Source organism: Microdochium trichocladiopsis (assembly GCF_020744255.1).
Source record: "Microdochium trichocladiopsis strain MPI-CAGE-CH-0230 chromosome Unknown B0I36scaffold_8, whole genome shotgun sequence".
In the NCBI taxonomy this organism is placed as follows: Eukaryota; Fungi; Ascomycota; class Sordariomycetes; order Xylariales; family Microdochiaceae; genus Microdochium; species Microdochium trichocladiopsis.
This window is the reverse complement of record NW_025763551.1, coordinates 1,858,161-1,869,851: the sequence shown is the minus strand read 5'-3', so window position 1 is coordinate 1,869,851 and position 11,691 is coordinate 1,858,161. Positions and strand designations below refer to the sequence as shown.

The 11,691-nt window shown below is 58.7% G+C and overlaps 3 protein-coding genes across 3 annotated transcripts; 1 reads left to right on the top strand and 2 right to left on the bottom strand.

Annotated features, from left to right (window-relative positions):
• Window positions 1–3,539: 3,539 nt before the first annotated feature.
• B0I36DRAFT_352151 (uncharacterized protein) lies at window positions 3,540–3,989 on the bottom strand (the record flags this gene model as incomplete). Its single annotated transcript, XM_046157083.1, has 1 exon — window positions 3,540–3,989. One exon carries the CDS (start codon window positions 3,987–3,989, stop codon window positions 3,540–3,542), a length of 450 nt encoding a protein of 149 aa, XP_046009478.1.
• Window positions 3,990–4,952: 963 nt separating this feature from the next.
• B0I36DRAFT_330232 (integral membrane protein DUF92) lies at window positions 4,953–7,001 on the top strand. The gene is made up of 2 exons (XM_046154814.1): window positions 4,953–5,273; window positions 5,350–7,001. The coding sequence occupies exon 2, from the start codon at window positions 5,373–5,375 to the stop codon at window positions 6,576–6,578; it is 1,206 nt and encodes a 401-aa protein (XP_046009477.1). The 5' UTR covers window positions 4,953–5,273; window positions 5,350–5,372; the 3' UTR covers window positions 6,579–7,001.
• Window positions 7,002–7,272: 271 nt separating this feature from the next.
• B0I36DRAFT_219205 (oxysterol-binding protein) lies at window positions 7,273–10,469 on the bottom strand (the record flags this gene model as incomplete). Its single annotated transcript, XM_046149011.1, has 3 exons — window positions 7,273–10,147; window positions 10,256–10,332; window positions 10,434–10,469. Coding segments are annotated over 3 exons (2,988 nt in total), but the record flags the coding sequence as incomplete, so codon positions are not given.
• Window positions 10,470–11,691: the final 1,222 nt, after the last annotated feature.

The following is an 11,691-nucleotide window of genomic DNA, read 5'->3' as shown; positions in this document are numbered from 1 at the left end:
CGAGATACTATATATCTAGTCAAAGAGTTGGCAAGGCAGCTGAGGCATCATGGAGTAGGACCATACTCACGCGATGATTCTGTCAGACATGCGCGCCGCAGGGTGTGGCTCTCACTCACGGTGACGAGAGGTGGCACTGAGCCAGGGCAGAGTTCGGACGATGATACTGCAAATAGACCTTGCCAGCCGACAAGCGTCCGAGCTAACCGAGTCTACGGCTCGGGCAGAGGCGGGCAGTGTGGTCGGTCGCCGAGAAGGTGAGTCGAGGAGGCATCCACATACGGCGGCTAAGGGAGACGACGAAGGGCTAATGCATGCGGTAGATGGCTCGTCCTTTTGCGCGGTGACCGGTCCGGGTCTGTAGAGGCGGGAGAGGAAGATGTTACCTGCATGGAGAGAGAGACACGAGGCGAGGCGAGGCGAGGCGAGGCAAGGCAAGGCAATGCCATGAAGCGAGGCCTGTAAGTGTGTGGTTTTCTAGGACTAGCCCGTGCGCCACCCGCGGGAGAGCGGTTCCTGACCAAACGAATGGCCGATAGCCAGGCTCGTAAATGGCAAGGCCCGTTGCTGTGCCCTCTCGCCAACAGGCCTGCTGTGGTCCCGACTGTGCCATGGCCATGATTGTGGTTGAGGCTGTGGTTGTCGTTGTGGTGGTTGTGGAGCCGGGGGGCAGGGCGTATTACCGTTGGGGATGTCCGGCGCCAGGGTCCGGAGCAGGGCAGCGTCTAAAAGTGATAGGTGTGGCAACCACTTTGCCCAACACCCCCGGCGCCCTCGTGTCTTGAGCGGCGCGTATGCAGGGCAGTGCAGTGCCGTGCCGTGCCGTGTTCATGTCGGGCGGGCAGCATCAGCCATGTGGAGCGGCGGCGCGTGTAAGCCGCACCTCGAATGCTGCTCCCATCGTCTGGTCCCGCCAAGCGGCGGACGTCTTGTTTGCTGCTGAAACAAAGCGGACTTCAGGCCAAGTACCTGCCAATCAGCCTGCAAAGACCCTAGCTCTAGTCTGGTGGTGGTGCCAGTGCAGTCTTTGGTGCTTTGTCGCAGCAGTGAGATATGGCCGGTGGAGCGCAACATCTAAGTCGTCACTATGTGCAGGATACCGTGGCTCTTGCCTGTGGTACCTGGGAATCTCGCGGGCGGGTCGGGTCCTGAATGAGGTCCAAAGAAGGGCACTGAATACCGGCCGGGAATGCAACCGCGGTTGTACAGATTGGCGGCGCCAGTCGATTGTCGTCGCCCTGGCTGAGCAAGCGTGGAGGGAGGTCGTGTCGTGGTCGCGGAACAAAGGTTGGATGGAGGTGGAGCTCCCGGCGACGGCGCCGAAAGTGGGACTGCGGACGTTACGTAAGCTGGCGGGTGTGGAGCAAGCAGAGCCCTGGGCTGGGTGGTGCGGAGCAGGACCTCCTCCCGTGCACCTTCCAAAGGTTGTTTTCCTCGTCCCCCCAGTGACAGCCGCGCCGTCTGAGATGCCTTATTCTGTCCCCTGGTGTACGAGCTCGCGAGCCTCCCGTCATTGTCTACCCGTGCCTTGGCTGCGTCACAAAGAAGCTCACCTCTGCCCATCCAGCATCGGCGGCAATCATTTGCAGCACCACCAGTCAAGTGCGACCGGTGCCGAGCCGTTCAGATCTGTCGCAAGCTTTGCTCTCGCCGGAGCCGAACTCGTTCCAGGCACCGGGATTGTCCATCCTGTCCATGGCGTCAACAAGCCCGCCTGATGTCGTTGTTGACTCCTGCCACCCACCAGCCACAACATACTCCAGGTACGGCCAACCATGGTCAGAACCCTGGGTCCTACGCCAAGGACCCTGTGGCGTTCCGTACCAGGAAAGCCATGCCAGCATCAAGCCATGTCCCGGGCTAAGAACGCATTATCACGATTAGGTCGCCTGACTTGCTTGACGCGCCGTGTACGTACCTGCTCTGCTAACCAAAAGTCGTTGCCGAAGGATGCTGAATAGGTGACGCGTGATACGTAACCATACACCTAATTTGGTGGGGTGTGTGATCGCACCTCCTCTGGAGATTAAGGTTTGGCCCTTTCGAAGACGACCACAAAATACCGGAAACGAACTGCTCAAGCGCCGTCATTGGCTGCGAGGGCTGCAGCCACGATCGTCACCGGCGGCGCCCGAGCGTCATTCGTCCCCGGTTTCCCATCATGGCCTAGGCACGAATGCTTGAGGAACACTTGGCGCCTGCGTCGCTCTCGGATTCTTGGCCGTTCCACGCAGCCGCTGACATGCAGCTCCGAATGCCTCGCCGTCGGCATATGCTTCCTTGGACCCGCCGCAGTAGGCTTGCTCAGTTCGCATACTGGTGGCAACACAGAGCGCCCGGCGGTCATGGGCCAAGCCGTGAAGGGACTCGAGCGCCACTTAGACCAGCATGATACTCATGGCCGTCATGAATGTCATCCAGTATGCCATGAGACGGACTTTGCCCCTGCAAACAGGTCGCTCGTGCCCATCTGGAATATCAAAGTCCATCCTCGGAGGAATCGGCAAGCACGAGCTGTAATGGCAAAAGTCTTTGAGCTAACTTACAGTTCTATGCAACATAAGCACCTGGCATAAGCGAGTGAATCACATTAGAATCTGAAATGTGGGAGCATCTTCCTCTTTCGACTTTCCGGAGTGGTTCTTCTCGGCTTGTGTCTTTTTGACCTGCATCCTCTGAAGACGACTCTCACTGCAGCGCAGCTCTGACTGATGCGATTTCACGTGCCATTTTCGATGCGCCGAGACCAATCAACCTTGGGAGGACAGGGGCCAGGGCAACATTCTAGATACAGAACCCAACTGACTGGTTCCGGGCACGCATATCATGCAGGTCTGACGAGCTGTCCTCAGCCACGAGGAGCATGAGCTAGATCCGACCCCCCGGGTCCGGACAAGAGCTGACCAGCGTCTAATCCACTTATCGGCTGCCCGGCCTGCGCAACGTGCTTTACTCCGTACAATGCCGAAAGCTACAGGAGCTGCAGTCAAGGCAGCAGGTAGGGCAAGTGCATATTCCTCCCGGGGCTGAGCAAATCGAGATCTATACGCCCACGGCTGCTTTGACATTTCTTGGCATCGCCGCTTCAGTCCTTGCCAGTTCTGCTTCGATTCCAAGGCCCGGCCGATCTTGTGTACGGGCATTCATGAAATCCACCATCATCATAACGCCAGACAAGTTTTGGGAGACAAAGAGTTCCGCAACGCAAATGATCAGGTACCACGAGGCATATTTCGTTTTACAGTTCTCAGTCAATCGTCACTTCGTTGGGACATGTGTCCATATGCTATTGCGATTGACGAAAAACACTCGGAGTAGCTGGAAGCGACCAAAGGACAACTCGCGCCTAGGCCAGCACGGTTTCAGCCGATGGTCATGACAAAGAGGGATGTGGCTGAGTATCCTGAAGCAGGTGTAATTTGTCATCGGGAAAGAGAACTCTGCTGCAATGGGTGTCTGCCCTTGCTCGGCCATGGCCGCCGAGCTGACAGATGCTGTGCAGATGTCGATCGATAAGCCCCGAGCGCTTTGATGTCTTTCTATTTGTGGCAACGTAAAAGCAGGCTTGATCCGGGCCTTTGCTCACCGAGGCCTGCATGATGAGCCTGCAAGATAATGACAGCACGGATACGTTTAGTGGGTGTTTGAACCTCGCATAATGTGTAAGAGAAGTCCTCTGCCAAATCCCCCCAACTCGCCAGCACATTGCCGCCCCAAGCACTAGCAGGAGGAGGTTGAACCAGTCTCAAACGTGATGTCTGCACGCCACCGCCGCCGAACTCTGAAAACACGTGATCTCGACTGCCTAAATGGGAAATACTCCAGGACGAGCCAACGGCGTTTGGGTGATGACTGACCCGGAGCCCAGACCCAAAATGGTCGTTGGGAGAGCTCAGGCTTGAGCAATGCGAAGTTTCGGGCAGCGGCGGGGCACCCGCAAGCAGGCAAGCAAGCAAGCAAACGAACAAAGAGGAGGATCGACGACGCATTTCCACGTGCTAAGAAGCGGCTTGACAAAGGAGGAGAAGGTTACCTCTAGCAATGCAAACCACCCCGTTCTTGACCATTCTCCTCCCCCCCAAAGCGACAAACAAACACGACGAGACATTTCTTGTCACTAAGCTCCTGGGCCCCCCCACTTGCGTGATCTGTAACTGTGTTTGACCCTCCGGGATGATGCGGTCTTGCACCTTGTTTGCCGTAGCCGCTGTGCGTGCGTGTGAGTGTGTGTTTGCATTGTCAGATGTTGGCGGCGAGGAGTCAGGGAGCTGCAATCGGGACCCCATATCGTGTGTTTCAAACCACAAACGGCGCGTCTTCGTTTCTCTCAGACGTGCTGACCCGAGACGGGCAGGCCGAGAATCAATGGTTACAAAGTCGCCGCATTGGCGGGGTTGTTTCACGATCTCGACCTGATGCTTTCACATGTCTATCTATGGATCTTTGGAGAGAGAGAAAAGGAGTTCCTGCAGAACATTGTGCAAGGGAAAGAGGATCGTGTTAGGCCAGGAATATGTGCGCTGGTAGCTTGGTGTTCTGCGTCGGCATGTGTAAATTGTCAAACCTCCGGACTTTGAGGTGGAGATGGCCGGGGGCTCCACCACCTTCACCAACACTGTTCTCTGTCTTTCTGTCTGCCTGCTAGCTCGGACGGACACTTTCCGCTCAGCTGTGAGAGAATTCGTGTGTGCGGGCAATGGTCACATCTTGGTCTGTTACTGGCAAGCCTTCCACGCAGCACAGGCAATGCGTGTGCGAGTGGGAAAACAGTGGGCGCTGGTGTTATAAGTCAAATGTGTGGCTTGGTGGCTTGGGGGAAGTCGTGAATGCAGGTGCCATCCATGTCAAGTATCCTCTGGAGGTTGTCAAAGTGGAGGAGGGAGAGCCGTAGTTGGGCGGCGTAACAGTGGCTGAAGTCGCCCATCCTTTGGTGGATCATGTGGCTCAGCGCAGAGTACGGGGGGTTCCAAGGCACATGAAGTGTGGCTGACAGCTCGCAGGGCCGGGGTCGGATGACGACACACAGCACAGCAACACGGGCAGGCAGGCAGGCACACAGCTCAACCACATCTCGAGATCATCCATTCCGTGGGTCTTGAAGGTCGCATGCCATATTGCTGTTCTCGACCTGGCGACTGTGCACAACTGCATTCCCCTCATCAATAATTCGAGTTGGGTGGGATCCTTCCCTATCTTGAAAGGGGAATCTGATACTCATCGTGGCCCAAGGTTGCTGAGAACACGCTTACTCTCTCTGCCCCCCACCAGCACCAGTTAGTCAGTACCTTGGTCCTGGTATCTTCGTCCAACAACAACCCAGCTTACCAACTCGACGACTACGCCACAAAGCGAACATCGGGCCGAGCCCAAGCATGAAACCCATCATCGCCGTCCCGGCGACCCTCGCCCTGGTCTACCGGGCCTGGTCCCACAAGTCGCTCACGCCGCTCGGCATCGTCGTCGCCGCGGGCACCGCCGTCGCCCACGCCGTGCACCCCTGGAACCTCCCCTTTGCCCTGCTCGTCGTCTTCTTCCTCGCCGGCACCCGCGCGACAAAGGTCAAGAAGGACATCAAGGCCACCCTGACCATCAGCGCCCAGGGCAGCAGCGGCGGCGAGGGGCCCCGCACCCACGTCCAGGTCCTCGCCAACTCGGCCGTCGCCACGGCCCTCGCGCTCCTGCACGCATATCACCTCCGCCAGGCCGCCCCCAGCAGCACGGACAGCTCCCAGTGCTTCTCCGCGGGCCGCAGCAGCAGTACCGCCAGCGCCGACGTCCTGGCCATCGGCATCATCGCCAACTACGCCGCCGTCGCGGCAGACACCTTCTCGTCGGAGCTCGGGATCCTGTCGCGCACCCAGCCGCGGCTCATCACCTCGTGGTCCCTGCGCAAGGTGCCCCGGGGAACCAACGGCGGCGTCACGCTCTGGGGCCTGGCAGCCGGCCTGCTGGGCTCCGTCATCGTCGTCACCGCGTCGATGCTCTTCCTCCCCATCTGTGACAGCAGCAGCTTCACCGTCGGCGAGAAGGCGGCGCTGTTTGGCGGTCTCGCCGTCTGGGGCGCCCTGGGCAGCGTGCTGGACAGTTTCCTCGGGGGCTGGTTCCAGCGCAGCGTGCGCGACGCGAGGACGGGCAAGATTGTCGAGGGCGAGGGCGGCGTCAGGGTCCTCGTCGCGCCGCCCCGGCCGTCGTCGTCGTCCTCCTCTTCTTCTTCAAAGGGTGGACTCTCTGCTTCCCAGGATGGCCTGACGGACCACCAGAACCAGATCCCCGGCGTTACCTCGGCCTCTGGCAGCAGCACAACAGCAGCAGTAATCAAGGACAAGCACACCGCGGACCTCAAGGCCCGGATCGTCAAGGGCGAGGGCACGGACGCGGTCGAGAAGGTTCCTCTGGGGGAGGGAGGAGGAGGAGTCGGGGCGGCGGGACCCACGCGCGTCGTCGAGACGGGACACGACTTCCTCGACAACAACCAGGTCAACTTCCTCATGGCCCTCATCATGAGCGTCGGCGGGATGGCGATCGCCGCCCGGCTGTGGGGTGTTCCGCTCGGAGACGTCTTCTCGCTTCGCTCGTGAAAGGATTTATGCAGGAGGTCGGTGGCCCGCCCTGGGGGAGGGAGGACGTCTGGAGTCAAGATTGTGGCCGGGAAGGCTTGTTGAAGGAGAAGTTCCGGTCAGGGCTGGGGTACAGCGACCAGCACGCCCACGCGGGAGCTGGGCCGGAGTGACTTCACTGAACCACATGTTGCTTTGGGATCTGCCATAAATGCTGGGCGTGTTCCCTTAGGGACCGCGAAATGACTGTACGAAGACAATGACTGTGGCGGCGCCTTATGCTTTGAGCAACAGCGATATCAAGACTAGAGACGTGCATGCAAGCCAGAAGAAATATCTCGATCAGTTTTATGAATGATGTTACTCAAGAGGAGAACCATCTCTGTAAGGCTTTTCGTGTCTCTAGTTCATTATCTATGCATTTCTGCGTGATTAGCTGCCGGCGATGCGTATTGGTCGCTTCTGCCTTGTGCTCATCATATAGCATCCTGCAGCGTGCATCAATGGCAAGTACAGAAAAGTTGCTGGGCCGGGTAGAAAGTCTATATTTATCAATGATAACGCCTGCTGTATCTGTTTTGATATCTTGGGTGGGTGAAATGGACCCCGTGTTCCCTGGCTACAAAATTGAAATCGGAGGCGAATACGACACGTCTTTCTCGTCGAGGCTTTTCTCCATGGTCTTCATGTGCTCTTCGCCATGAAATCACACGTTGAAAATCTCATCGACGCCCTTCCAGTCCCCAGCAGCGCGGTGCTCCCAGTAGCTGTCCTTGCCACTCTTGAAGCGCCAGACCTCCTCGCATTCGCCACCGGCACCACTGCTGCTAGCAGCTTCATCGCCGACCTTGACGAACCACTTGGGCTGGTAAACCTCACCGCGCTCCTCCAGATCGCGCCTCCTGATGCGCTGTGCCTCCTCGAGCTTCACCTTCCAGGCCTCTGCGTCATCGAGTTTGCCTTGCTCCGCGAATCGTTGGTCAGGGCGCAAGCGTGAATCCGTCGGCGGCAGGCGGTCCTTCTCAATCGCCGTGATCTCATTGAGGCTTGCTGCGAACGTCGTCATTCCGTAAGTGCTCGTGGCTTTTGGCACGAGATCGCCAGCCTTCCAGACATCGGCGCCGGCCTTGCCGTTCTCAACCACGCGTAATGAAGTTGTCCATGTTCCTGCTAGGCTCAACCCGGCGTGGCTGCCATCTGCCTCGTAGATATCCGCCTTGACTTCCTCGCTACGGCCACCGAACACACCCTTGGATGGAAAGTCGACCGTCGCCCTAGCACCAGAGGACTCATTGTTGATTGTCATGTTGTTGACGGGCTCAATATACTTCTCGCCCATGACAACATTACGCAGATACATTGTCGCAATATTCCACGAGTAGAACTCGTCGGTGCCGTCAGCAAGCCTGAGGGCGATGCGAGCGCGTCCCTCGCTGGTCAGCTCTGCGCTCTTACCCCAGAACTTCTGCGCCGGCGCTGGGCTCTGCGTGAATGACCACAGCGCGGCATCCGCGTGCATGGCCAACCGCACTGGCCGGTGGACAACCTTCTCCACTAGCAAGCGGAAGCCTCCTGGCACTTCGTTGTCCGTCCTAAGCAGCTCAAAGGTCTCGCCAAGTAGCGGATTGAATGGCTTTCGATTGGCACGCTCCTTTGACCTGTTTACACTGATTTGCGACACAGCAAACGCCGTCACATACATCAGGCGCTCTCGGGGTGTCTGCGCCTTGGCCGCCTTATCCAGCAACGGGGCATACTCGAGCTGTTCGCAGACACGCTGCAGCATAGACGTGGGTTCGTTGGCAGAAACGGGCATGCTGATGGCACTGAGATCTTTTCCGACATTTTTGCGGACAAACCCAATGAGGCTGGGTGGCGGTATTGTGGCCGGAGGGATGGTCACCCGGCGCTCAACGGCGATATCGATCGGGAGAGGAGAGAGCGACTTTGGCTTGGCTGGAAACAAAGCTAGAGCACCACTGCGATCACTTGGCTCGACCTTCGATTCCACGGACGATATCGACGACGAGTCATGGATGGACGCGTCGTCAGCGTCAGATCCCTCCGACTCCTCCTCGCTCGCCCGATGCTCAATCCGTACCACTTGCGAAACGTCGTCGGCGTCGCCAGCTTCCGCGTCAAAGAACTCGTCCGCCGAGGCTGTCGACTCCATGCTACGTCTTGCCGAGGCGGACCTAGGAATACCGATACGCCTCCGCTTGCTGTTCGCAATGACGTTGCTGAACTCGGCGACGACAGTTTCGAGATCGTTCAATATCGCGGCGCAATGCTCCTGGGTGTTCACTTCCTCCTGAGACTTGCCGTTCTGCCGTCTGGCAGCATGCACGCTAGCTGCCCCAGCAGCTGTGCCTGGTGACGGAACAGCGAGCGCCGATGAAGCGGCAGAGCCAAGAGCAGCGGAAGTGGCATGCTGCGCACTGGACCTTCGCCGCCAGAATGGTCTCTTCTCTGGCGCCGGGGCGCCAAAGTAGTTCTCCTCTTCTTCTACAACCACGGGCGTCCCGCCTGGGGACAAGTACGAGCTCGTCGGTCGCTGGTGCTGCGTTTGGGTCTGCTTTTGCACAGCCATGTCCTTGACGAGGCGGCGCAGAGCGTCTCGGGTGCCGACCACGCGACTCACGAGCGTCTCCATCTGCTGCCACTCGCGCTCGTCCTCCTGGCTCGGCGGCGCAGGTAAGCCACCAGTCGTGAGCACGGTGAGCTTCTGTGTCAGCGGAGCTAACGGGTCTGAGCCGTTTTCGAGCCCACGTGCGATTCTGCTTGCCCGCTCCAAGGCCTTGGCCCATTCCGCAAACTCCTCCGCATTGGCGGCCTTGAGATGCCAGATCTCAGCGCCCGAGTCGATGCTTATCTCCCTCCTACGCTCGTCGGCTGCGATTGCGGCCAGGCTAAGTGGTATGGCACCGCGCAGCGCCGAGGACTTGCGGTTGTAGTAATAGGACAGCGTGCAGGTCGTAAAATCGAGCGAGAAGAACCTGCGGGCGAAGCCCTGGCCTTTCTTCCTCCGACGCTTCAGCAGGTTACCGGTGTGGTATGTCGACGTCGAAGTCATTGCAACCTCGCTCCGGCCGGCCGATGAGCCTTTTCGATTTCTCCTGTCATTGCTCTGATGGCTGTGAAGACTGTCTGTGGACTCGTTGGGCCCCGAGTCCAGCATCTTGGGCTTGCCCAGGCTGGTCCGACTCGCTGCCGCATGGGGTCCGGCTTGCAGGTTAGGCAGATGCGTCGCGCCTTGTGGGGGAAGGCCGGTCGGATACGTGAGGAGGACGAATGTCGCGGTCTTGGAGGTCTGCTTGGAGAACGTGTTGTCGAAGACGAGGCCAAACATGCCGCCCTTGTCCTTGGCCACGTCGTAGGTGCCTATCGAGACCTTGTCGGCTTCGCACTTGCCGATCCACTTCATGAGCATGAAGCCCTTGCTTGAGAGCTGTTCCTGGGCGCTGCTCCCATCCTTCTTGAAGAGACCCCCCTTGACATTGTTCTGCACGCCATCTGCATGGTCTTCGTCGCCGCTGATCGAGGTGAGGTTGGTCGCGCCGGTGCCTGGGTGTTTGACAATGCCAAAGTTACTGTTCAATGCCACGGGTCAATCGTGTTAGCAGCTGTCCCAGCCCGCGGGCTCTTGAGAGGATATGAAGGGTCGGAATATCTAGTGTAGGACGGGCAAGTTTGCGTACATGGACTTCTTGTGAGGTTGTATGCTCCACGAGATGGTGTGGCCCTCGTCGACCTTGACCCATCTTATGATGTAGGACTGCAAGCGAGTAGACGCGTCAGTGCTCTCATGATTCCAACGGCTAGACCCAGCTTTGCTTGCGGGTGAGCATGCGCTGCTGGGCTTTGGTATTCGCTGACCTTGCTGTGTATCTCGAGCTGTTCTATGCCGGCCATTGCTGCTGAGAAGGGGGCCGGGCGACCGCTGACCACCAATGAGCCAAAACTATGCAGCCTGTGCTAATTTTTGGTGAAGAGCCCAGGCAGGCTGGCGTGGTGAGGAGGGTGCAGAGTATGCCGCCGTGGGGATTGTTGGGAGGGAGAAAGGTGACCACGATGCGGTTTCGAGGTGTTGAGTCTCCCTTTGCTGCTGCCTTCGCACGTCTGAGCCAAGGGGGGCTTGGTTCCGTCGCACGTTTAGTAGCGTATCCGGGCCACGCGGGGGAGAATCAAGCGAGGAGAGAACACGAGCAGAGAAAGCCAGAGCGTCAGCTGCTGTAGCTAGTGCGAGTGCTAATAAGTTATCCGGAGGGCGCGGTTGCATTGGAGTGAGGGCACTTGCAGTGGTGGTGCTTTAGCGACCTGCCACTGACAAGGAGCGCGCCAGCCAGCCCAGCCCAGCCAGCCACGCTAACGAGGCTGGCACCATGCCAGCTCGGATTACGTCGTACCAGCCAAACAACCCCTGGCAGCCCACTGGACAAGACGCCATGTGCTGTATTCGAGAAGAGCTCTGGTGGGGCAGGCACGATGGTTTCCTTCTAGCTCGCCGCCCTAAACAATGACTTTGACACTTTGACACTCACCATTTCGGCGTGGTGCCTTCCACGATGCCGTGAAGTGGGAGCTGGCGTGTTCCCGCAGCGCCCGGCTCCCGGCAAGCGCGGCCACCCGTGGCTCGTAGACCTGTCGTTCGCACTCGTGTCCCAGACTACTTCTCATGAGCAGCAGCGCCTCGCGAATCCTCGTTCCAAGCCGCTTTCCCGCGGATCCAGCCAGCGAAACCCCCCCCCCCCGGTCCCCGTGGACCCCGCGGGCCATTGGCAGCGTCATCGTTGCTCCGGGCCAAGGACACCACGAATTCCTTGCTTTCCGATCCAACATGTCTGGTGCCATCACGGATCCCAAGGCATAACCCACACAGAGTGACTTCTTAAGCTTCCGACACAGCCGACAATCAGTCGTTTGAGGACAATCTTGACGCCAGAGAGAGAAATATTACACCACATGATTTCTCCCCCGATCCGCGATGTCCGCCAAGTCCCCTCATGAGGGGCCACCGCGCACTGGAAAGGACGGTAGCGAACTTTGACATGTACAGTAACCCTCCACGCCAGGCACCAGCATTTCCATGCCTAGCGGGTGCGCAACTCGCAGCGGCGATCCCCCCCCCCCCCAC

Bases quoted from the DNA above. Each gene is read 5' to 3' on its own strand.
- B0I36DRAFT_330232 (XM_046154814.1), top strand. From the start codon at position 5,373: ATGAAACCCATCATCGCCGTCCCGGCGACCCTCGCCCTGGTCTACCGG.